Consider the following 26330-nt stretch of genomic DNA (forward strand, 5'->3'; position numbering starts at 1 on the left):
TTCCATACAATGTGATATGCATGCATCCTCACATTTGGATGAGAGCTGTACGTGCCCCTGAACAGTGTTTCTGATTAACTCAGTTTTACTGTGAACATATGAACTGTTCTGTCGTAGCTCCAGCTGCATTGTTATCTGTATTCTTAGTTATTTAGAAAACTGTAGCTAGTAAGTGTGTCTGTTTTCACCAAGTGTCACTGGTATAAAACGTCATGGTAGGTGGAAAAATCATTGAGATGTTTTGTTCAAATTGGATAGTTGAGTACAAATCACACTGCAGGATACTAGTTTATCATCATTTCAGGTTTCCATATACTATTATAATATTCTTGACTTCATTATCTTTTTCCTTCCTCCAGCATGAAAGCAGTAAGTCCAGCAAGTCCCGGACAGTGCTGTTGAATAGAATTGTTCAAGCTTTCCAATAACCCAAGCCATACAACCTCTTACAAAGGCACAACAGAGTCATGCACTGCATGATTCTGCCCTCCCGTTTTCTTTTCGGGTTGGTGGCTGGCACCTGTTTCTGAGGAAAAGCAGAGAAAGAGGTGGCAAGTGTTTGGCTTTGCGTTTGTGGTTCTAGCAGGAGCTGTAACTTCTCCAGACTGTTGATGAGCACCTGCTTTATATCATTTGCCTAGAGAATGATGATCATTCTCTAGTATTTAGATTTTGGAACCTGAACTCAAATAATGATAGATGAAACCTTTAATAGTGTCCAAAGTAATACTTTTCCTTTTGTTTGTAGAAACTATAGTCTTGTATAGTTATTTTTATTCAGATCAGCAGTCTACCTGCAAATTTGTTTGAATGCCTAGATAAATCCTTGATTTAGTATTCTCATCTGGATTATGGGGAGCCATCGGTGGGCACTGAGCAACTGAAACTCAGAATTTAGATCAATTCCATTGTCATATATAGTCTCCTCAAGAACTTCTAAACAGGCAGTCTTAAATCTGTCACATCTTTACTCACCTGTTTAAATTTATACTAAAATTTATACTTCAGACCACTCTGGGACGAAGATTGACACTGTTGTTTAAACAAATTCCATAGATTTACTACCATGGGCTATTTGACTGCTTCCCGCAGGTGTAAAGGATACATTTTTATGCATGTGCTGACAACCTTAACCTTATTTTGCCAGTTTCACATTTTCTGCATCCATCCTTGGCTATTACTGTACACAGCTGCTTGAAACATTTATTTTATTCATTATTTTCACTTGAAAATTCTGCAGGAATTCTAATGCCTTGAGAATTACAGGGTTAATTTGCATAAAGCAGTACCTTGTGGTAGGTGTTCACCTGATCTGAGCTTTAGAAGAGAAGCATCTCAAGTCTAGTGATGGAAACCAAGTTATAGGTTGGTGGCAATGGGGGTTCTCAGATAAAGCTGCACTTAGTGCCATTCAGCAAACTTAAAACTGTGCTCAGCTGTTTCCAGCTTCATGAAAAAAATGTGTATTTGGCTATAAAACACTTGTTAATTCTTCAGTTGGAATTGTATCACTTTTTTTGCTAAAACTTTGATTTTTGACATGTAGTATTTATTATCTATCTCTGTTTACACGTCAGTTGATTTATACACGAGTCAGATGGCTCATGTATAACTGGACTATGTTTAAAGGAAGCTAAAATGGTGTTTTATTCTTGACTGCTAACCAAAACAACAAAAAAATAATTAAGCTATCTTGTAATTCATTAAAATAGGGGCATGTCAGGGATAGAACTAGGACCATTTTAGAATTGTTGCAGAATATGTTAATACTATTACTCTGCTGAAGAGGCAAAAATTGGAAGAGCCTATTAAAACCAGTATTTGAGATTTCCGCCCTACCCCTTTTGGTTTCCAGGCACCATATTATGTTGGTGGAGGTGGTGTTGGTCCTTTGCCTGTGTCTTCCAGAGGACGCTATGAGCATTATCATGCTATTTTTGACCAGATGCAACAGCAAAAGGAAAACGTCTTCAGAATAGCTGAAGAGAGGGAAGCCAAATTGAGGGCAAAACTACAAGACCGAGGAGTTGTTGAAAGGTATGGCTACCTTCCATTAGAAGTTACACATGTTCTGCTTTAGATGAAAGTAATGAAAGTTACTGTACGTATTTGTCTACAGAGGAATTTCACCTGGAACACGTCCAGGAGTTCCTAAGGGACCTGCAGGTCATCACCATTTACCTGATGTTGGTGCAGTTAGGAAAAAAGTGAAAAGATTGAAGGAGGTGTCTAAACAAGCCAATGCAAACAGGTTGGACTATGATAATCCATGAATCTGTCCCTACATGTTAGATTCTTGTTCTGTGTCTGGTTTCATTTAGTAGTTGAGCATGGCTCAAAATCACTTCTATTCATTGGTATTGTGCTGTCTGTTTGTGTGTTAGTCCCTCACAGACCACAATTCTTTTAGAGCCAATGGAGATCTTAGCGCTTCCAATAATGGAAAAAATAGTTTACTAAGAAAATGTACCTAAAGTAGATTTCAGACAAAATTATAGGCTTAATGTGGTTGCAGATAACAACATAAGCCTCCTCCTTTGCTTTGTTCATTGTTCCACTTTGTGTTACCTGACAAGATGCTTCCTTCTCCCATCATCTTATTCTTCCTGCCTTCTCTGCACCTAAGTGTTTGTAGTATTGCAAAGTGTCTCGAATGATCCCAGAATTGTTGGTTCCTGTTTTGATCAGTGGAAAACTTCTAGAAGCTTTCTTCATTGAGATGTGAATGTCAGGTGTTATAATGGTGTGCAACTTCTAATTCAGTATTCAAATAGTGAATTAGAAGATCTAAGTCTAATTATTGTAAATAGGGTATTTTTATATAAAAAAGGATTGTAAGCAAGTTCTAATTTTCTTTTTAATGTTTTCACTCTTTCAAATAGCTTCTTAAAAACTTCTTTGCTCTCCCTTAGACCTTGTAATATTGCTCAAAGAACTGTGTTTGCAGTTGTGACTAGTAAATGGGAAAATACCATTTTCCTGGAAGTTCAGTACTGTAAATGTTACTAACTGACTTTCCGAGGGGCACAAATTTTCTCCTTTATTATTTGAGCTTCTGCAGAGCCAATTATCTGTTCCATGGAGGAAGAAATAAATGGAGTTAATGTGAGAAAAAGGAAGTGGCCAAAGAAACCATTTATTCTTGTAGACTAAATTGATTCAATTTTATGGTCTAATATAATATGCATTCACAATTATAGATTTTTTTTACTATTTTAAAATTTGCAGCAATAACATCATTCTTAACACTGATATTACAATTCTAAAAGCTCCAAGGTATATTCTTTATAGTAGGTTGAACTGTTGTGAGATAACTAAAATTCTTTGTGGTACAACCCAGTACTGGAAGGTAACTTCTGCCAGCTGTATTTGAATGTATTTCCTCCTCTGTTTATTCACAGTGCTTTACACAAAGCACACAATCCCCAGCTCTTGCCTAGATTAGGAAACAGTTTGACTTGTATGTCTGAAAATATTAGATTATATTTGTCTACACCTGGATGAACTCTTTTAAAGGTATTAAAATTGAGAGCAACTATAGCAATGTACTGCAAATTATTCATAACATGGAGACTGGGAAGAGAAACCAATTCAGTATTTCTCAAATACGTGAATATGGAAGCACTCAATGAAAACACTGTCCAGAAGTTTCAAAATAGGTAGAGATTGGGGTTTCTTTATAAACTGGATTACTGTTAGCCTTAAATTGAGGTGCTGTTTCTTAGCATCTTAAATGTGTTAAGAATTTGTGGTTTACCTAAAAGCTATTTTATTATCATAGCCTGCCTAGCTATATTTCTATCCTGTACTTAATTCTTTCAGCTGAAGGCAAGTGTTCATGATGTTTCACTCAATGGAGGAATTGAAATAACAAGAACTTTGTTAAAGATAATAAATTTAGGTATATATTGAAGAAGCTGAGAAGTCTTCAAGTTGAAATCTTTCTCATTGTGCTACCACTGTATTAAAAATATTCAGTGTCGACAGTCTTGAAAAATTGTCTCAGGCAGAAGTGCAGCCCAGAAGAAATTTAGTTGAAATGTTTTGGCAAAATGAGTCACTCACCATTAGAGTCAGAAAAAACAATTTCATAAAATATTCATAAAATATTGAGGTAAGATGTTCCTGTGAATTTGATTTGAGACAAATAGGACTGTCTTGGTTTGGGGTGTTTTGGAAAGACCTCTCCTCCAACACTGTAAGGTTCATGATGTGTGACAAACTTCAGCTGCATGGCAGGGCTTTGCACAGATTTCACTATCCACCAATTGAGTTCACATGTAGTTAAAAGATAGAGTGAAAATCTTACAGTGAATAGAGTATGTGTACACAAAGATTGTCAAGTGTTAGTTTCTTTACCAGTAATGCCTGTGTGGATTGTCTTGCCTTTTCAGATCAGTGTTTGTTTTATTTTATCAGTGGTTTTATCTCTATCATACTTTTAACGAATTGTAGCATGTAGAAAAAAAATAATTTCCATTTTGATTGGGATGTGAAGGGGCAAAATAATAAAATGCAAGTATTTTAATTAGTGTGCTAATTCATTGAGAGTTAATAGAGCTTCCCATATTGCAAAATGATTCTTTAACTGCCTCAGCCTAATGGATTATTTCTGTCAGTATATTCCCGTTTCTTCCTGACTGTTGACAAACTCCCAGTGGTCCTCAGTTAAAGGAGATTGGGGGAACCTTGGAAAGGCCTCATCATTCTACCATTTGTAGATATCTTACACTATTTCTCAGTGTTTTGGTTTTATTTTAGTACAAAACTTCTCCAGGTCTACTTCTAACACATTTGTCAGAATCTGGTTCCTCTGTGATCTTATGAATGTACTCATTCATTGTGGAGTTGCAGTATACTCAATTACAGTAACCTAAACGCAGCCTTCTTGTCTTTCCAAGCAAGTCCCTGACCTGGGGTGAAACTTGTCAAAAAACAATAATCTTGTTATGGCTAATTCTAGGGTAGGAAAATTCCATCGCAGACCCTTTGAAAACAAACCAAAAAAATCCCACAGGATTCCCTAAAAGGAATTGCCAGAACACTCAGAGAATAGTAGCACTGTAGTAATTCCCTAAGTGGTGGAAGCTCTTACTGCAAATGTAGGAGAGTCTTGAATGGCAGTCACAGTATTAACCTTACTGAATGGGTCGTGTGATGAGTTCTTGCTCATCTCTGAAGGAAAATCTTGAAGGAGTCTTCTTTTTCACAAATTATAACAGTAATGAAGGAAGCTGAGACACTTCCAGAAACAATCATACCAAGATTGTGTTTTGAAATTCATTTTTGTTTTGATGACAAGAATCTGGAAAGACAACAATACAGGGTTTATTTTTTTAATAGTTCTTCTCACTTTTACTAAGCCTATTTTCCTCCATTTTGTGGAAGTGTATTTTGGCTGATGAAAGGCATTTTTTGAAGATGCCTTACTCATATAAAGTTACTTTTTTCCCCTGTGTGTTCTAGTTAGAATCTAAATGTGGGGAGGAGGACAGTGGGAGTGGGAGTGTTTAGAGTGTCATATTTCAGAGACTTTCATCTTGCTATGTTGAAATTACTCAGGCAAAAAGGATGGATAGCTGCAGATAGAGCAAAGCAAGTTGAAGAATTCTGGCAACGAAAGAGAGAAGCTATGGAAAACAAAGCTCGAGCTCAGGGACACATGGTATGAAATCTGATCTTCAGTGTATTACTGTTTCAGCATGCTTTGTGAGTCTTTGAAGTAGCATCATAAGTGAAGTGTTGACTAAATATTTTCCTTAAGTGTTGAAAAGGAAAGAGAATGGGACATACGTTTTCTGCATTTTATTGCTAATTTTGATAAAACATAACATACTCGTGCAGTACATTTCTCATCACTTTAAACTTACTAACAGAGGAAATTGTCTTTGTTTGCATGTGCCTAACTTGCTGTTGTGAATTTTAGAAGGTTTATTTACATTTTTTTCTGTCTATACTTTTGAGTCTTGGTTAAAATTGAACTTTGTGTTATACACTAGCTTGAACCAAAAATGAAGTTTTATTAAACTGTTACAGCTAATGATCAGATGTAGTAGTGCATGCTAGGAAAATACATTCTGCTTACTGAAAGGGTATTATAAGGTCATCTGTGTCCATCAATGTTGACCTTTATAAAACCTTTACTCTTTAGAAATTAAGTAGAAGATAATGTAATAAAATGTTCTTTATGCTTATGGTTCTAAATTCACTATTCCTTTAGGAAGTTTGTTTAAAACATATATTGGAAATGACTGTGTGTTTTGATAACATGGAGGATTTTACTTTTTGCATGCATTTCGCACTATTCATATGCAATTGAGTGACAAAATCTTTGTCAGCTCCCAAAACTGAACTGACTGTGCTGGAGTAGCAGTGAGATGAAACCAACTGCAGATTTGTAGAAGTATCTTCCTGAGTTATACCTGATAATCAGATTATGATTTAAAGGCACGTCTTAATGTCAGGGTTTATTTCATTTACAGTTAGCAATTTTTAGGTACTTTGATTCACTGCTTTGATGGTGAAGTATCCTTAGATTAGTATATATGTTTTAAAATATCAGTCTTCCTCTCTAAAACTATGGCTCTGTTTTTAAAGCCTTCAAGACCTTTGGGTCTATTCAAGTAAATAATTTTGAAAAACATAAGCAATTCTTGTCAGTGCCTCTTCTTGGACAAGTCGTTAGTAGTACCTGCTTCCATTTTATTTTCTGTTCTTGACTTAGTTGGCATTGATATAAATTTATAAGATCAGTTAATTTAAAATACCAAACTATTCAAGTTATTGTTTCTTAGTTTTCTCTAATGTGTTCAATGAGCCTAAATGTTTTATTCTTAGATGTTTCCCATAATAAAACAGGGAGATTCAAAAAGAGAGAGTTTTAAAGGGAGAGTTAAAAAAAGTAACTTCCGGATGTTTAAGATGTATAACTTGATGCCAGAGTACCAAATGCATCCCTGAATTTGCCATTAAAGGCGGAAGTTATCAACAGCTTCCTTCTATTTATGCAGGACAATAATTTGACTAGCTGGCAGTTGTTCTCATATAGGGATGGGACTGTTGTTTGGACAGTGTTGATCTGAATGGAGAAATCATCAGCCTTTTGTCTGATGACTGGCACTAATTTACTCAGCTTCTATTAAATATAATTGCTGTCAACTTTAATTTTCAACTGACAGTCTAAATTTGACTCAGTAGTTGAGTCAATGGTACTTTCAGACATCTGTTTTTTAAGACAGCTGCTGACCTAATTTGCTACTTCACTGTAGCTGTGTGGCTTTGCAAAACATGAGTCCTGGTCTTGGAAAATTTAATATAGGCAGATGAGTAAAATTAATGATCTATAAAAAAAAAACAACCAATCAGTTCTCAAAAATCTTGCTTCCGGTTTCTTTCTTAAGAGCAGTTATATAAATCACCATCAGTGATGGAAATACCTAAAATAACTTCAATGCTAGAACAAAGAACTGTGAAATTCCTTCAATAGTGCCAGTAAGCTTCTGTAAAGCTCAGGAACATGTGTTAAAAAGTTAAAAATAAAACAAAATATTTTCTGGAAAGATGAAAATGGAAAATATTCTTTTCCATTTTGTGTGGCTTAATGCTCAAACTGAAAACAGCATTCATAGAACCCTTATGAATGTATAGGAACTATTCAAAATGCTTCCTTTAATTTGTTCTCTGATCCCCTGATCACTAAACCACAGAAGTGCAGCAATGTGCTATTTCCTTAAGCTATTAATTTTTCTCAATTTGAGAGATTATTTAACCAGAATATTTGGATTCAGTCAATAGCATCACTTGAGTATTACTTATGTTTCTCTGTGCACAAGCTTAAGAAAGCCAAAGCCCCTGGCATGTTATAGGGCAGGTCTATCACGTGTATGTGTGCTTGCTGTCTTTATCGTATGTCACAGTCACAAATCAAGGAATTTTTAACCTGTTCAGCAAAAATTTGTGGTATATCATTACTAAAATAATTCAAGTATTCTTTATTTTAATCCAGGAAGGAAACATGAAGTTAAATGATTCTTGTACAGAACTTCCTTAAAGGTTGAAATCCTTTTGGTGGAAAGTCACAGAGTACATCATGTGAACCAAAGTCTATACATTGCATGTACACTAGACAGTTAGCACAGCTTGTTAGGTTTAATGTATATATTTAAGTGCTTTATTAGATTTTTGAGTCATCATTGTTAAAAAAGCTTACTCTAAGAACATAAAAAGATTCCACTTTCTATTTTAGGCTTGACTCAGCAATGACAGAAATCCCAACTCTGTGCCACCATTTTTATATATTCCAGATGTAGAAAACATATCACAATTTAGGTTTTCTAACATAGCATGAGAAAATCAGAACTGAATGGAGAAGGCAACTATATTCTGAGAAATCTTATCTCTCTCTCTTTGGCTACTAAGAGTTTTTAGTTACTGCTGTCATATGTTTCATGTAAGTGAAAAAGACTTATTGGTTAACTTCCGAACATCTGCAGATCTTTGATGGATTTGGTTTCTTATAAGTGAACAGTTATTGGATAAAGCAGATAATTTTACTGCCCCAGCCACCTTAAATTTCATACCATTAAATGGCAAACAGGGTACACTGCAAAACGTGGCAGATACCTATGGAGGCAGGTCCATTTCTGCAAGAGGAAGGAAATCCAGAAACAAGGAGGAAGAGGTATGCTTGCTGCATGTTTGCCACTTGGCTCATCACAAAAATAGCACTATTTTGTCCTTGACTGTGCCCTGTTTCCCTGCATGGTTCCATCTGTGTAACAAAATTAAAGGACTTTCTACATTTCTAGGAAATAATTTACTATTAATGTACTAAAGTTTGAGTGTGTTTAATTGTTTTTTGTTTTTAAAATAATCAAAATTATAGTTGCTTACATTGATCCATCTCAGAGAGGTTCTTGAATATGATACTCATAGGTATCACTATATCTTAATCCTGTTGTGATAAATGCATCATTTTCTAGCTTTCAGTAATGTAAAATGTAGTTATAATTAATACTGAGAAACATGCATTCGTTTTCTTTCTTTTTTTTACATGAGAATTTTTCTGGAGGTTAGTAAATACTAGTGAAGTGATAACAATAATGTTGGGGGGTGGTTCACCCATTCCAGTTTTTTGTGGAATCTGTTATATTTTAAGTTAACTGTACTGGAGAGTTGTGGAATCTGATATATTTTAAGTTAACTGTACTGGAGAGAGTTTTCATAGAGCTGAAACTTATTTCATTTCTTTGTGTTAGGAATATTTGGCAAGATTGAGACAGATTCGGCTACAGAACTTTAATGAACGTCAACAGATTAGAGCAAAACTTCGTGGAGATAAGGTTGGTTTATAAATAATCTTAAATACATCTGAAGTGGGCTCTATTCTTTTACCCCTGATGGAAGACTTTTGTTCTAGGCAGTTTTATATAGTCATATATTTTAGACAGCACATATTGTGAAAAAAACTGGTATTTTAGAGCATTAAACTTGTCTGTGTACCTCACCTGCAGAACTTGCAGCAGTGATGAGATGCAGCAGGTGAGAGCCCAGCACTGTAGGCCACTTTCCTGTGGCAACAGGAGGCACATTACTTTTTTCCTGACTTATTAAAGCTTCACATCTTTTAAAACCAATCCTCCCTGAAAAACCAAACAAACAAAACCTCCACTGATCTCAGAGATTAAGCTCTGTTCAAGTAGACATTGCATTTAAGCAAGGAGTTACTTAGTGAAACTGACCCATGTTAGTCATACAGTCAATTAAAATATTCTGAGTAGGCACTTGTATCACTCAGGCTTTAAATACATGAACTGATGGTAATTCCCTGAAGACTTTTACTTTGCAGAATGAAGCTGCCAGTTCTGATGGACAGGACTCTAGTGAGGAGGCAGAACTGAAACGCAAGAAGATAGAAACACAGAAGGTAAGTGTGGAGTGGGAGGAGATGGAAATTACTGTTGTCAAATATGTTTTATACCTCATGAATTTTCTTATATTTCATTTTGCTATCAGTAGTTGGTTCATGTATCCACTGCAAAGGTGGGGTGGGGTGTGGCGGGGCCAGGAATTACCTGTATTGAGTGAACAATTCTGTTCAGCTGCTTTGTCCTGGCAATTTTTAAATATGCTGAGACATAGTGTAGTCTATTCTTGCAAGTCAAGGATTTTCCCTATCCAGGCCTTTGAGATTTATCTCTAGGGTAGCTCTAGTCCTAATGGCAATTTGGCAACTAAAACAGCATTTTGAGGCTGAAAGTGTAAGGAAGATGTACCTTGGACAATAGCTTTATTTTAGTTAAAGGAAGGCAAAACTCCTTAAATGGGCCGACATGGGCTATGTGTGGATTGGAATGTGAGTCATATAACCCTGTGATGGATTACATTTAAAACAGATGCATTTCACAGAAAACCAGTGTTTGATTAGAACTTTATTCCATGTGATGGTTTTATATCAATAACTATTTCACAATACTATACATAGCAAGTATTGCTTTTATCTATACTATGATTTTTTTCCCCATCATATGCAAAGTACAGTATAAAACCAAGCTAACCTTATGTCTAATCTGAAAACTAGAGATGAAACAGCAGTTGAAGTTTTTTGTGTTTGAGTAAGTTGATTATATTATATTGGTAATATTAAACTGAATATTCAATTATTTTTTGATTAATGCATTTGGCTTCAAAGCTAATTTTAAGTAGAGATTATAATTTTACGTCATTCTGTTTAAGATTACAATGTACACTAAAAATACAACCATGCAAATCAAGAACTTTAATTAAATTTTGAGGAGTTGCCATTATTTCAACATAAAAGATCAGTTATTATACTTGTGTGGTGATTTTGTCAGTGGAGTCCTCCTTTCACAGTCTATACAGTACTGAGGGAAAGGGAGAGGAGTAATCCAAGAATATTCCTTCTTAAAATGTGCCATGAAATAGGTTGCTGATGATTTTATGTTGGTCTTTTTTTTTGCTTATTTCCTGTAGGCCCAAGCAAATGCTCGTGCTGCAGTTCTGAAGGAACAGTTGGAGCGAAAGAGAAAGGAAGCGTATGAAAGAGAGAAAAGAGCCTGGGAAGAACATGTAAGAAAATAAATGTTACATGCAGTCGAAGTTTGTAGGGCCATATCTTTGTATAAATAAAATCCTGTACTGTGATTTCTCAAGACAAGTAGTTCTGAAATTGAAAAGTATCTTGTGTCAGTCAAAATTCCCTATTCAGAAGCCTAACATGAGGTATGCTTACAGGAAGACTTCAAAACACCAAACCTAAGAATCATTAGGATCACCCCAACTATTTTATTAATGGTGTGTTAATGACCAAAATTTATTTTTTCTTTTACATTTGTGTGCTATGGATCAACAAGTCAAACAAGTGATATTATGACTAGAAAAAGCAGGATGTGAAGCTGACAAACTGATGTGCAGTGGGTAGTTGTCGTTTGTATGAATGTGTGGCATTATTGTCCTTTTGTAAGGATTACATGAGCCTAATTGATAATACGGTGTTTAAGGTGCAAAGTCTTGAAATTAATTTTTCTTTTTTTTTTAAATTGAATCTATCCAGCTGATTGCAAAAGGGGTAAAGAATCCTAATGTGCCTTTTCATGTGGAAGATACAGAACATAGTTCTGTGGATGGACTACAAGAGCCTGGAGCAGTTCTTCCTAAGCCACAAATTCCATTGAAGTCTGGTGTACCTGTCATCTCCATGACTTCTGCTTTGAAGGAAGTGGGTGTGGTAGGTACTTTTGCTAAGAGGGTAAAATGAATGGAAAGGAAATAGATACTGATTGGAAGGAGAATATAGAGAAAATGTATAGGTTAGGTAGAAAAAAATTGTGAAGGTCATTTGTTGCTTCTAATTATGGGAAAGAAATAAAAAAAAGAAAAAAGTAAAAAGAAAACAAAGCTTGGAAGCTGTTGAAACACATCTGTATGCTAAAACTGAAATTCATGTTTGAACAAAATAGCTTATGATGAACCCTAGGCTGTGGTTTCCATTTTGATCAGGGCAGTTATGTTTAGTTGAAGAAGACATCAACTTCCAGCATTTTAATTAGCCTCTTGAAGAGAGAGTTAATGAGTTGGTTACTTGGTGGAAGTGAGTAGATAAATTTTGAATTATTAGGATTATGTTATATTAATGATTGATTGAACTTGAATGAGCTGCATATTCCAGAGAAGAAAAATCTTGAGATTCTTGAATCTGTTAGTACTGTCTCTTCTTGTTGTCTAAAAGAGCATCCTAATTTCTATTTTGCACACTCTCAGTCCTGATATTGTAAATATTTACATGTTTACCTCAACTGCTTTGTGTTACAATTGTGAAACTGAGCAGATGAGTGTAACCTTGTACAATTTAAATTTGTAACACAATCTGTGTTAATTTGAATACTAGTTTTTGTACTTTTACTTAAGCTGTTTCTAAATTTCAGCGCAGTGTAGTACTTCACACTGTATTCAACCCTGAAGGCTATGACTAAGGGAATAGAGCAAAATTTACACTAAAGAGTAGATCTAAAATGTAATACACTGAAAGATGTCTGTTGATAGCTGGAAAAATAAATCATGTTTGGACAAATACTTAAATCATTAGCGTATCTTTTCCACATGAACAGTTTGTCTCACAGTAATGCAAGACAGTGACTATAACAAACTGAAAAATAGCACACAGAGCAATTGGAATTGGAGAATACAAGCCTTGTACACCAATTATAAATTCTACATTTTTGCCTTCAGTATGTAGTTTGCTTATTTACATATCACTTGTCTCTTTTCCCTTCTGTTTTTTCTTCACAAATTATTCTTGACTCTGTGCTTGCCACTTTTTTGGTTCTCTTGTAGAATTACTCGTTTGTAGCATAGGAATTTGGTGGCATCTTGCCATAGAGGTTGTATCTGGCTTTATCTCTGTGTTTCGTGCTCTGAAATCTCATTTATCTGTTTATATTGAGTGATTCATTTGCTCGTCACTTTCAGATAGTGATTGGTTCAAAGATGGAAGGTGCCCTTGAAATTCTGTCCTTGGGAAAGTATAAAACAAAATAATCAAGCATTCTGTTTCAGTCAACTGGCACTTGGTATTGGAAAAGTTTTATTATGTCTATTTTTATTCTCAAGATAATTTTTTTCTGACATGTTCTTCTACTTTCTATTTCATGCTTCTTGGACTTAAAGGATGAACATGTAATAACTGCTGCCCAGGAATCTGAGGAGGAAATAAAAAAGCCAGATTTTGCAATACAAGTATGTCAAATTATGTGCAGTTTAATTTAGGGTTCCTTTAAGAAAGGCACTATTTTAGTACATATGTTGGTCCTTCTTTCAGAGTAAGCGAGAAATTCTGAGAAGATTAAATCAAAATCTTAAAGCTCAAGAAGATGAGAAAGGAAAAAAGGAGGGTAAAAATACCTCTGAATCAGCTGGATCTGAAGATGGTAAGGAACAAGGTGACCAGCCACTTCTGGGAGATCGCAAAAAATGGGAATCTGGGGTATCTGAGTTGGTTGTTCCTCTAGCTCAGTTATCAATGGAAGATTCTCTCTCTGGAGCAGAGTGTAAGTACTTTTTTTTTTTTTCTCCACCATGATATTTGTAAATCAGTTTGCCGAGTGTGGTTTTATAAAACAAGTACTCTTCATTATTATCATCTTGTTATCAGTTACATGTCATCCACTTCTAAAAAGCTGATAGTTATGTATTGCCTTAAATAAGGAATAAGGTATAGGCTGAGTAGTTAAATGGCTTGTAGGAGATTCAATAATTTCAAAATTTCAACAACAAACAGTTACCTAATTAAATGCATGGTTACTTTCTTTGTGTTTTTTAAATAGACACTAATTTAACAGAAAGAATAGAAAGTATTTAAAACACATGAAAGTTTCTTATTAAACTTGAAAATTCTGGTTTGTTATGTTATCAATGGGGAAAAAAAAAACAACTGAGGGTTTTTTCTTAATTTATATTTATTGCTTCTTTTGAAACTTTCTTAGCTTTTTCCTTTCTTAAATCAAGACTGTCATTCCAGATTTTCTACTTGCCTTCTCTGGTCTTTTGGTTGGAAGCCCTTTTTCCTGGTTTCAGTATATCTTACTAAAAGGCTGTTTCATATTGTAGAAAGTAATAATCATTGAGAATGTGACAGACTTGCATCTTTATGTGGTAGTTTTATAGTACTAGAATGTTATAATCTTTTACTCTGTTTTCCTTGGATGGAGAATTGACAGAAATAAATGTCAAAGGATAGCAAGACAAGAAACTTTCTAGTTTACCATGTCAAGTAAACTTCAAGACCATTCCATGCCAGTATTAAACATTTCTTATACTGCTTTCTTTTGGAGTGCCTGAATTTCTGAAAAGAGTTACTGCTGCTATTCAGTTGCATATGTCAACTGGTATTGAATAACTCCTGTTATTGATTGGAATTGGCAGAAGACAAACTCCAGATAAGCACAGTCTTGTGCCTGACTTGGGGTGAGGTGACATGAGTTCAGGTTTTGTAGCCATTTTAGTTTAAAGTTTTGTGGAGGTAGTTTGTTTGATTATTTATTATATAGAAAATGAAAAAAAAAAATCTAATTTAGAAAATTTTTTGTTTGTGTCCCAGCAGGTCAAACTCTGGGGGAAGTAATTAAGTTAGATATTGGTGAACCTCACAGGAAAGTCTGGGGCAAAAGTCCTACTGATTCAGTTCTGAGGATCCTAGGAGAAGCAGAGCTGCAGCTGCAAACTGACATACTTGAGGAACAAGATGAGATAAATGGTAAGCATAGTCGATAATTATCTGCACTGCAAGTGTAGTGAGAGTTTATCTACTGAGAAAAATTCTGAAGTAATAGAAGCATATTCTTATATTCTCTCTTGCTTTCTACTTCTGGGTGTTGCCTCAGTTCTGAATGTAAGCACAAGCTGATACTGGAGGACACCAAAATATTTCAAACTCAGTGAAGTGGTAAGAAATTAACCAGGGTGTGCTGAAAGGAAAGGATCTTCATTTTACTGAAAAGTCTTAAACTTTGCCTTTTAATAGAAACAATCCTATTTTGTGAAAGGATGTCATCATCTGAATATTGCATTAGATGCTTCCTGTAACATGTTGGCAGCATGTGACTTAACCATATCAGTTGATTTTTTTTCTTTTTCTCTTTTATTTTTTTTCTTTTTTCTTTTCCTGGTCAACTCCTGCACTTCATTCTTTCTAAGACCAAAAGGACTTACATTTATTCCAAATATAAACTTTTACTAATGATGATGTAACATATGAAATTCAAATTTTAATATTCCTAGCTTTCTTCATAATAGTAGTATTAAAAGCATGCAAACTTTTTTTTCTGTTTTCCTTTAAAGAAACAAAAATTCCCAACTTACCTTATTAGCCACATTGTAGTTTATTATCCAGACATGGTGAAGCACTGTTTAAATAATAGAATCATTTTCTGTTAGGTACTGCAGAACTTCCTGAAGATCATCAGTCTTTATCAGAGGAGAAGGAAGAAAAGGCTTTTTCTCCTGTTGGGGCTCAGTCTTCAGTACCAGTTGGTGTTACAAAGTCTGTTGTGACTTTACCAGAAGAATCTCAAGCAACTGGACCCACCCTGGTGCAGAACAAACCTATTATGCTGCACGGTAACTCATTTCATCAGTAATTCTTCTTAAAATCTGTTTATTGAATGTAGTAAGTGAAGTAATGATCCTGTATACTTTTATATCTTCCCATAAGTAATGTGCAGTTTTTTATTAACACATTTTAGGTAGGACTAGATGCTTTCTATGCCTGTGTTGTAATCTGATATGGTAGTGTATTTAGTAAATTTCCAGAAACATTTTTTTGTGTCCTTGTAGAAAAATTCAGAGTACAAGTAGAATTCCAAAGTGCTTCAAATTTTTTGTTGTTAATTTGGTGGGGTTTTGGTTTGTTTCTCCCCATCAATTCTGCTGGAATCTTTTTCCCTATATGATACCAGCATCCTTTTTATCTCTGGGGGCATGTTACAGAGGTTTTTGGAAGACATAGTTCATTGGAGCTTTGAGATACTCTTCTGGTATGAGAATAAAACCTTTTAGCTCTGGGATTATAAAACTTCTGCTGTTTCTGCAAAATGCAGAAAATTATTAAAGCTGAAGGATTTAAGTGTAATCTTAAATTGTATACTCCCCCATCTTTTTCCTTGGTTGGGATTAATTTTTAATAAGGTAAATGACTATTAATTTTAGAGCCTGATGATTTGGAAGCAGAGGTGCTGGAAGAAATGGAAGATAAAATGCACCAGAGTAAGGAGAATAAAGAGTTTCCTAGCACTGTTAATGAAGTGTGGGTAAAAGAGAAAGAGGATACGTAAGTACTCTCTTCTGACCTCTCTCTCTAGTTCAAACTACTGAGCTTTAACTGAGTTTTATTTAGATATGTCAGTTAAAATAACATTTAGCTAAAGTTTCATTGCTTGCTGCTGTGTTAGTTTTACTGCACTTGATGACTTCAATAGATTAATGATTATTTTTTACATGGTATTACCCCTTGATGTGATGTGTTACAATAGGGCACAACATGACAGAATGAATGAGGCAGCTTCAGAGAAAGCAGCGCTCAACAAGGTGCAACCACAAAAGGAACCTCCAGCAGGTCAGTGCAAGTCTCATGTTCCATGGCTTGGCAATGTGGGGTGCTTGAGCCGTCCCTTCTTTCTTAATTAACCCCGAAAGAGCAAGTTTTTATTTGTTTCTTCAGTTCTTACGTCTAAAAAGGAGATTTCTGATGGATTAGGGAGACAAATTGGGTATTACATTTGCCACTTTGGAGGAAAACATGTTACAGGAAAGCTACACTGTGCGTAGATGAACAGGACAGTGGCCCATACTGATGAGCGTCAACTTTCTGAATGTTACAGCTTTTTCAAGTGACTATTTAGGGTGTTATGAGATCTGATTATTTACTTAATAGAATTGTTGCTTTGTTTATACACTAATTACACAAATACTGAGCTGCAGCTCAATGTTCTAAGTGGCTGCTAATGACAATCTTTTATCTTTATTGCATAGAAGAATTGCTTGTTCTTGGAGGTCTGGGAAGTAACTTCAGAAAAAACATTGTCAATACTGTCAAGTATCATTTGTCATATTCTTGCATCTAGTTAATGGTGGCTTAAGCAAACTGGATGGGTTTTTTCCCCCTGTCTGGGCAAATTATATTGAGATAACTTCAAAGAAATCTAGTAGAAGGTGATAAGCAACAGGTGAAAATGGATGACACAGTATCAGACATGGACTGGATAATGAGAAAACAGCCTGAGAACATAACAGGTTATAGCTGAGGTTGTATATTCTCCAAAAGTTAAAATGGGAAGATTTCACATTGTAATTGTATTTACTAAAACAATCAAAACTATTTTAATACTTTTAAAGTGCTATCTACTTTTCCCTTTAATTGTATAACAGAAATTTGTTATGTACATTCACACAGTTACCCTTTCCTTAAGTATCTTGGGGTTGTAGTCTAGTTAGATTTGTAACAGACTTTCTTTTACCACATCAGAAACTTGTTCCAGCGACTGTCAGCAAGCTGAACCTTTATTCCAGAGAGTAATACAGCCCACAGTTTTTCCAACAGCCTCACCAGTTCTGTCAGCTCAGTCTTCACAGGAGGAGTCTTTTGTACCTCGTTCACGTTCCATATCACCAGCAAAAAATAAAGGCAAAAGTTCATTGTTGATTGGACTTTCTACAGGACTTTTTGATGCAAACGACCCAAAGGCAAGTTTAAAAAACTGAAAAGAAACAGTGTTTTGTTGTATAGTATTATTCTTACTTTCTTATTGAAGTTGACTGAAGCCAGAACAGATGGCACAACTCTTTCAGCAGGTGTTTGTATTTGTCTAGCCATGTCTGCCCTGTAGTTCAACTTTACTTGTGCTCATGGTATCAGCAAGTCTCATGCAGCAGTGGAAGTCCCTGGTTCCACCATTCAGCATTCTATGTTCCAGGTGTTTGTGGAGGAATTTACACTTTCTCTGAGACATTACTGAGTGAATTCATGAAGACATTCCTAACTTGCCCTATCAGCTTTCTCTGTTTTGTGCAGTTTTTTAGAATTAACTAAATTATCTAATTAATTATTAATTATAATAATAAATAAATAATTATTAATTAAGAATTATTTAATCTAAATTAATTAGAATTATCACTATCTTGCAATCATAAACAATCACTGAAGAGAGGAGCAAGGATGTCTTGTCATTTCTGATAACCAAGTCTTTTTTTTTCCTGTAGGATTTAATCCACTAGCACAGCTTCTGGCTGTGAAGCAGGAAGCTTGAAAAACAGTGAAATCTCATTTTGAAGTATTTTGTAAACTCAAACTGTCTTTAATATTTTTACCAAGCAGGCTTTCTGTTGCCTTTGTAGATGCTGAGGACATGTTCACTCCCAGATCTTTACAAATTGTACAGAACTTTAGTTGATGTTCCCAGTGTAGCAGATATGCAGCATCAACATAATCTTGAAACAGATGATACGGAAGATGAGCAAGCCAAAGAAGGACCCTCTGACTCTGAGGATATGTGAGTGTATCAAGTTTATAAATTATTTTAACAGGCATCTTGGATCAAGAATGTTTTTGGTTAGTCACTATTATACACACTATGCCAGCAAGGAGTTTTTATCCAGATTTTAAAAATTTTGTATTGAATCACCATTGACTTCAAATCTTATTCCAGAGAATTGCGAAGCTAATAGGGTATACTGCATACAATAGCTTTCTGAATTTCCTTCCCAAAATCTATCCAAGGTGTTATTCTGTCTGGTGTCTGCAGCTCGCATTTTGCTCAAGCAACTCAAAGTTGGTTGCTATTGCTCTTTTAGAAGTAAAAATTTCTTTAATATTTCCTTTCTTTCTATGTTCTGGGAATCTTTCTCATTTATCTCCTCTACTGTTGTATTAGAATGGTCTTCAAGTCCCCCAAATTCTTTTAGGGGCTTCAAAATCTGACCCTGGAATTAAATATTCCTCACAGCTTGGATACTCTGGTGTATCTATTCTGATTAGATCTAGATCTCTTTTTTGCTTCAAAGACATTTTTATCTGAATCGAAATGTTTTATTTGCTAGGGTTCCATAATAGTGCACAAATACAAGGCTTTTGAAATTACCTTACTAATAAAGTTGAATTGAGGACTTATTATCTTTTTATGAGACTGTGGGATATCTGTTTATTCGCTGTGAGTTGCATGATACAATGGTATCAATGATGTAATCATGTTGGACTGAAGTCACAAATAGCTGGGTGAGGGGGCTGGAGGGCATCTTTTTTTTTCCCCCTCCAGCTAGACTGACTTTTTAATTTGCTGCTGAACAAAAGAAATGAGCTCTTTCTACAGGGTTTGTCTTGCAAAGAATTAATTATATAAAATTTTATATCCTTTAGTATGTTTGGAGAGACAGATACAGATTTGCAGGAGCTCCGGGATTCGATGGAACAGTTGCTTAGGGAGCAGCCTAGTGAGGAATTGAGTGAAGAAGAGGAGTCTACTTTAAAGGCTAATGCCATGGAATGCATAACAAATGGTACTGAGCTGGATGAAGGAGATGAAAATAACCCCAGCAGTGAAAGTGCTCTTAATGAAGAATGGCAGTCAGGTATCATTTCTGTTATACCTGTTTTATAAGTTATTTATTCATTTAAAAAATTCAAACACAGAAAAATGTTTTAGCTTCATTGACTTAAAATGAAGTAAAGGTCTAATTGATAGTTTTTATACGTAAGTTTAAAAAAAATCAGATAATATTCAGACTTTGTGAATGTTAAGGTCAACATCTAAGTGACATTCCATGTTGAAAATTAAAGCTTGGTTGTTTGTTGTGTAGTGATAGTAAGTGCCTTTTTCTCTAAGTTCTCTAAAATTTGGCTTCAAGGAAGATCAAAGACAGTATGCATTGAATAATTTATAGCTGTAAGTATGAAAAAGAAATAATAATTGACATGACTGGAGTATCTGGGATTCAGCTTAAATTACAGTTAAGTAATTTAACAGGCAAATCAGTAGGAACATGAACTTATTCACCTTGTTCTTAGCCAAAATTAGGTATTAATGCAGTCAGACTAAAAGACAGATAAATTAATTACTGCTTTTAGCATTTTGCATTAGATATGCACAACATCCTGAAGTCTCATTTCTGTATTTTAAATTCTTGTGGAATTTTACTCTTGCTGTAAAATTAAGTGCAATTAGAAATATAGTTATGAAAATATGCAGAAATCGGTAACTCATCTAAAACTAAGCTTTTGTGTAATTTTTATTGAAGAAAATTTTCAACCAATTGAACATCTAATAATACATCCCAATGATTATTTTCAGGTAAAATAAACTTTGTTAGTGACTTTAATTCTGTGGCAATGCTGATGTTATACATTGATAACAATGCTATCTCTGTCTATGGCTCTGCTGTTGTTGCAAGTGCTAGTGTATAATGCCAGTGTTCTACCTTCTAGATATTCCATAAGAATTTCAAGTTTAATTGTTGGGGCAGGTAGAAAGGCAGACCAGCCTTCAAAAGGGTAACAGATAGAACTTGAGATAAAATCTGCTCAAGATCTAGATGTTAAATAGAGGATTAGAAATAATCTAATGAGTTTTTAACCCATATACAACTTTTCTTTTTATTTTAATGATAATTTCTTATTGATTTGACTCTTGATACTTGAATGAAGGATGTGATTTGGTCAGGACTATATCTTACAGTAATGATATATAAGAATTCAAAGTGGTAGAGTTCTAATACTAACTCATGAAGTCTGTGATCTACCAGGTAATATTACACCTGATATAATATCTACCAGGTGATATTATGTGCTCTGAAATATATAGAGCTTTTCCCTGATAGACAAGTTCTCTCCAAATTTGAATGCTTATTTATTTTTTCTTGCATTTTACAATGGAATTTTACATAGGGATTCTGTCTTGCACTTTTTAAAACATCCTTTTTATTAGATTTACCTAATGTTTTATCATTACAAACCTATTTTTAAGGTTTCTGTGGCCTGTAAGCAAAATTATCTTGATTTCTCTCCTGTGTCTTATTGCACCACTTGGCATACTCAATTTGCTACACAAAGAAGATGCACTTACAATAGAACAAGTAACTCTGTAGCTAAATTAGTACTGGGTTTTTTAGACTTGCTGTATGGAACAAGATGCATCTCAGAGCAGAAAGTAATGGATGGGTAACATACATGTCCTTATTTTTTGCTTAAAGACAGCTGCTTCATTAAAGAACTCCTTTCCCTTGTGTGGACAGCCACCAAACCCTTCACGAGTTTCACCTCAGAAATTTATAGTGTGGTGGTATGGAATAAGACCTGCTTTGCTAACCAAGATTCTGCTTTAAGACCATACCTTGTTTTCCTTCAGGCTGAAAAACCCTGTGGCTAATTTTCAAAGTGGGGATATAGTGGGGATAGCTGGACACTTCCCATTTGGGATTTTTTTCAAGAAAGGGACTATTCCTATTTTCTTTCACATTGTCAGAACATCTGCCAACATTATCCAGTGTTCCTGAGCTTACCGTTTTGATTGCTTTTAAAGGATGTTTGTTTTAGAGATTTAAAAGCAACATTAAGAATGTAGGAAAACTGAGGGGGTTTTACTGTTGTGTTCTTTCTTTCTAGATAATAGTGATGGAGAGATTGCCAGTGAATGTGAAGAATGTGATAGTATCTTCAGCCATTTAGAAGAGTTGAGATATAACCTGGAGCAGGAAATAGGCTTTGATAAATTAATTGAAGTTTATGAGAAAATAAAGGTTTGTGGAATAAGCTCAAATGGAAATATTTTAAGAAACAAGCACCTAGGACTGTTTGCTATGCCAGTTAACTAATTTGTTTGTGTGACTAGGGTAAAAGGTTTTTTCTATAGTCTTTTAATCTGTTTTGGCACACTAAATTATTAGCAGAGAAAACGCCCAGCCAGTGGATTAAAGAGAAAAACTTTCAGTTTAACCATGAACTGCATTTAATAAATTTAAACTATTTAATTTTATACCCATTTTAATTTTGGAAACATGGTTTGATCTTTCCCCTAGGCTATACTTGAAGATGAAGATGAAAATATTGATATTTGTTCAACCATAGTTCAGACTGTCCTTGGAAATGAACACAAACACCTGTATGCCAAAATACTCCACCTGGTAATGGCAGATGGAGCCTACCAAGAAGGTAATCTCAATGTATACTGGCAATTATGGCCTGTCTTATGTTCTTTCTTGGTCATATACAACATAGATTCAAAATATACTTTTAAAACATCAAAGTATCACAGAATATAGAGCATGTCTGTGCTTTGGTATATTGATTGGATAAATTAATTAAAATTTTTCACAAAGGATATTTTTATTCCTGCAATAAAATGTGGCAAACTTTGCTGACCACTCTGATTTAACAGAATTTGCATGTACAATCAACTCTAACAATAATTGGCTTATAAAAGGTACAATATAATTATTTAATTTCTGTAAAACAGTTTCACAGATGGGGGAAAGGAAATACAGCACAAAACTTGCAGAATCAATACCAATTTTATCTTAAGAATTAATGGACTTTTAGCTGAAATAGTATTATGCTTTCTATAATGTTACTTTTAATAGGTTGCAACATCACTCCTTTTCTGAAAATTTCATGGAGCTTTTTATCATATAATTAGCATTTTTCAGAACACCTTGATGTGTATCTACCATCTGTCTTAGTTGGTTACTCAGTAATACATGAAAATAATTTTTTGCTCTGATGCCCTGCCCGGTTTAGCACAGGTTGCAAGGCACATGGATGTTCCTCCATCTTTCAGAGTCACTCTTATGAAAACCACACAGACTACCATCAGCAAGGGAGTGGTTTGGTTTTTTTCATTTCTCTCATGTCCAAAATGTAACTGCTGTTACGTATTTTTAGATTACTAATGGTGAAAGCCTTCACTGGAGAGGGGAAAAAGAAGAAATCTAAAATTTTAATTAGTTTTATAGAAATCAGAAGCATAATATATTGGCTTTTTATCACCATTTAATGTATTTCAATTTTCAAGAAAGTATTTTAATGCATGTTAACCAATATGTACTTTCTGCATCTTTTTCATTATTTTACAAATGTGTTGCATTAGCAGTGCAAGGCCCAGTAAATGTACAGCTTTCTATGACTTTTATATGTAAATACTTAAGGGGGGGGGTGTTTTAAAACTAGTTATAAAAGCAATCTTTTTTTCCTAAATTCTAATCCAAATTGCATTTTCCTGATTTTTTTTTTTTCTACTCATATAGAACTGCTAGGTAAGAACAATCAGTTCATGTTGTTTTCATGCTGTGTTAGAGAAGTATGACATAAAAATGTCTGAAAAATATTTTTTCAGGCACAATTTATTAATTTAGTGGCTGGTTTGGTAAGGTACACCACAGTAGTTCATTTTTCAAGTGTCTAAAAGACTGGCAATGTAGAATAGGAAAAAAATGGTTACTGTAGCGTAACCATTTTCTTTTGCTTGCTGCTCTGCTTTAAGGATATTTTAAAACTAGTACTAAAAGGCTTAAATTAAAATTTGCTGACATGTTGGCATATAAATTATAAGCTGTTGTCTGAGTGAATCCTATTAAAATGAGCTGACTTTCATCTTGCAAAATGCTGATTAACAAGTGGTTATTTTTATTAGATTCAGTTCTAATTCTGTATTTTACGAATCTGTGGTAGCATCCAAAAAATGATAAGAAAAAGTAATTCTATACATTTCAGACACTTAAAAAATCCTATGCTAATAGGGGTGAATAGAGGACAAGTGACAGACAGAAGGATCTTCATGAGCTTCTGTCTCAAAAACCTTATATGATGGGAGACTATCTCTGTTGCTCTTTCCTAAGAGGATTGTTCTAGCTGAAGCAGGCCACTTGAGGTGCAAATTCATTAATCCAAGATGACACGATGGTCAATATTTGTGTGTAGCGCTTTAAGGCAGCTTTGGTCATAGTCACCTCACTGGTGACAGACTTAGTGGATTCTTGTGTTACTGCTTACTAAATTGTGGTTTCTAGATTGTTTTGTAACTCTAGTTTGACTTGCGTTTATGTGTGTCTCTTTTACACACTGTCTCTCCCCTCTTCTACTTTTTACAGGTAATGATGAATAAACCTGACTCAGGAAATTCCTTAGTGCTTTTTACATATCGGTGTCTGAAGTCTGCACAGCTGAACAACAAATTGTAGTGGAGAATGTAACAAGGGACAGGAGAGGCAAGACTTCACAAAAGAATGTTGATTGTATAAAAAAGAAAAAAATATGCCTTTTAAACTGAGATACCTTTAGAGTTCTCTTGTGTGGATTTGCATACATGTTTCTTAAATATTAGGTGCCCAAAACGAAAAAATCCCCACACCAACCAACAGCAACAACAACAAAATCAACAAAACCCAAAAACCTCAACAAACCAAACAAAAAACCCCCAAACCTGTAACCTCTCAAATTTAAAAAAAAAGAAAGAAAGAAATACCTGTATATATTCTGATACAAAACTGGGACCTATAATTAAAACAGAATTTCTTCCATATGAACAGATAGCTGCTATGGTTGAATAGCTGGAAGCATTACTGTGTTGTGGAAATACATCTAGCTATTCACTTACTTTAAGTAGCTTTTCTTTACACCTACACAAAAAAATTGTTTTGCTTTTATTGACCCTCATGGTTGTATTTTAATAGTATCTTAATCTAGTGGTCCAGTTTAAGTATTTCAATTTTATTGTATTTTGAAGCTGAAGGCTTTTGTCACATCTGAAATATCTTGACAGTGTTTCTGAATTAGGACAGACTGGTACATAAGTCATCATTGAAATGTCTGGGGGTGGGGGTGTGAAATCCATTTGGAGCTAGAATACTCTTTCTTCCAAAATTTTTCTTCTTCTTTTTCTTCTTCCCATTTGCTATCCCCTTCCCAAAAATCCCAGTTGTTTACCTCTCTTGAATTATGTAATCTGTCCAATGATGATGTGCTACACCGTAGAACCGAAGGGGGAGGGGGCTTCCAGTTTAGCTTTGAAGTCTGAGTGTTCTAGTTGTTGCTCAGCAGCCACAGGGGGAAATGCAACATTGCAGCCCCAAGTGCTGTGTAATACTTCACATCTCCTGGCTCCTGTGTTGTGTAAATTGGTTTGCACTACCATATAAGCAAAACCAGCTTTCTTCTGACACACATTTCCTTGTTCCTTGTGTTGAAGCAGTACTATACAGGGCAGACATCAGGGATTCTGTTGCTTTCCAGTCATTGTCTCTGCATCAGCTTTACTGGTTTACCCATTACAGTAAGCCTCTTGTTATGAATTTGATGAACTGTCAAACTTCCAAGTGCCGTACTGGAGAAAAATAGGTTTGGTTTCTTTTTTTTTTTTCAGCTACAACCAGTCACAATCTAAAACTGACAAGAGTTGCTTTTCCACAAAGTAAAAACAAATATATATATATTTATTATTTAAACTGTCAAAATATGTACATGATTTTTGTATAATTGTTTTATGGTGTCATTATTAAAATTTTGCCCACTGAGGAGCATTAATTTTTTAGACAGGTACCAAACTTACTCTAGTTCAGCAGTATTATGGGAATCTGCATTGAGAATAAAATTAATAATAAATTGCCTTTAATAGATTATTATTTATATCCTTATTTCTTTGATAAACACCTCTTACTTCATCTGATGGGAAACTATGATCAGTCATTGGAAACAGTGTTGGTTCTGGGCTATGCTGCTTCTCCTCTCTTTCCTTTTCCTTTTTTATTTCCTTTTTCTTAACTTCCCACAGTAAACTTTTTACCAGGCTTCTCTTCCAGTTCACTTTTAACTGCTGCATTATCTATTCAGACGGATGATCCTCATAAGCACATCACTCATGGCATTTAGGAAATACACCCTGAAGGCTCTATTAAGGAATGATTCTGAATTATTTTCCTTTTTCAGGTTTGATTTTTTCAAATCATACCTTGCCCATCTTTTGGAGGAAGTGAGGACTCAAAACCTTTAGATTTAAAATAATATAGAATAACTGTATGGAAACAACAAAATACACAATTGGTATATTCTGTCCTCTAGGGATTTGAATCATCTTAAGGTGATATAGACTTACTGAAGTTAAGGATTGGGCTGTGTTCACTTCTTTTAAATTGAAGTCGTATCATTACTGACAGTCTTAATTTTTTATGCAGTGTACTGGCTTGGTTCTGGTGAGAAAACGGGCATAATCTGCACACTGCAAGATTTACAAACAGATTTTTACCAATTAATATTTTGAAAATTACATGCAGATTGTGGA

General features: G+C 34.7%; 1 protein-coding gene across 50 annotated transcripts in view; it reads left to right on the forward strand.

Moving 5' to 3' along the window:
- NEK1 (NIMA related kinase 1) overlaps positions 1-24323 on the forward strand; it is a 42373-nt gene extending 18050 nt beyond the window's left edge. For 8 of the 50 annotated variants that reach the window (XM_086890311.1, XM_086890303.1, XM_086890343.1 and 5 more), the window contains 20 exons: positions 1856-2037; positions 2120-2251; positions 5563-5665; positions 8597-8680; positions 9258-9341; positions 9833-9925; positions 10993-11088; positions 11573-11746; positions 13186-13254; positions 13337-13565; positions 14615-14770; positions 15451-15633; positions 16222-16342; positions 16545-16627; positions 17537-17754; positions 18406-18560; positions 19424-19635; positions 21665-21798; positions 22078-22210; positions 24145-24323. In XM_086890311.1, coding sequence (XP_086746437.1) covers positions 1856-2037; positions 2120-2251; positions 5563-5665; positions 8597-8680; positions 9258-9341; positions 9833-9925; positions 10993-11088; positions 11573-11746; positions 13186-13254; positions 13337-13565; positions 14615-14770; positions 15451-15633; positions 16222-16342; positions 16545-16627; positions 17537-17754; positions 18406-18560; positions 19424-19635; positions 21665-21798; positions 22078-22210; positions 24145-24158 — 2655 coding nt within the window. In that variant the 3' untranslated portion in view covers positions 24159-24323. The remainder of the gene's footprint in view (positions 1-1855; positions 2038-2119; positions 2252-5562; positions 5666-8596; positions 8681-9257; positions 9342-9832; positions 9926-10992; positions 11089-11572; positions 11747-13185; positions 13255-13336; positions 13566-14614; positions 14771-15450; positions 15634-16221; positions 16343-16544; positions 16628-17536; positions 17755-18405; positions 18561-19423; positions 19636-21664; positions 21799-22077; positions 22211-24144) is intronic. The other 42 variants (XM_086890336.1, XM_086890325.1, XM_086890350.1 and 39 more) reach the window with 13 other exon arrangements.
- The last annotated feature ends 2007 nt before the right edge of the window (positions 24324-26330 follow it).

This window comes from Cyanistes caeruleus, chromosome 5 (assembly GCF_971803275.1).
Source record: "Cyanistes caeruleus chromosome 5, bCyaCae1.hap1.1, whole genome shotgun sequence".
NCBI classification, from domain to species: domain Eukaryota; kingdom Metazoa; phylum Chordata; class Aves; order Passeriformes; family Paridae; genus Cyanistes; species Cyanistes caeruleus.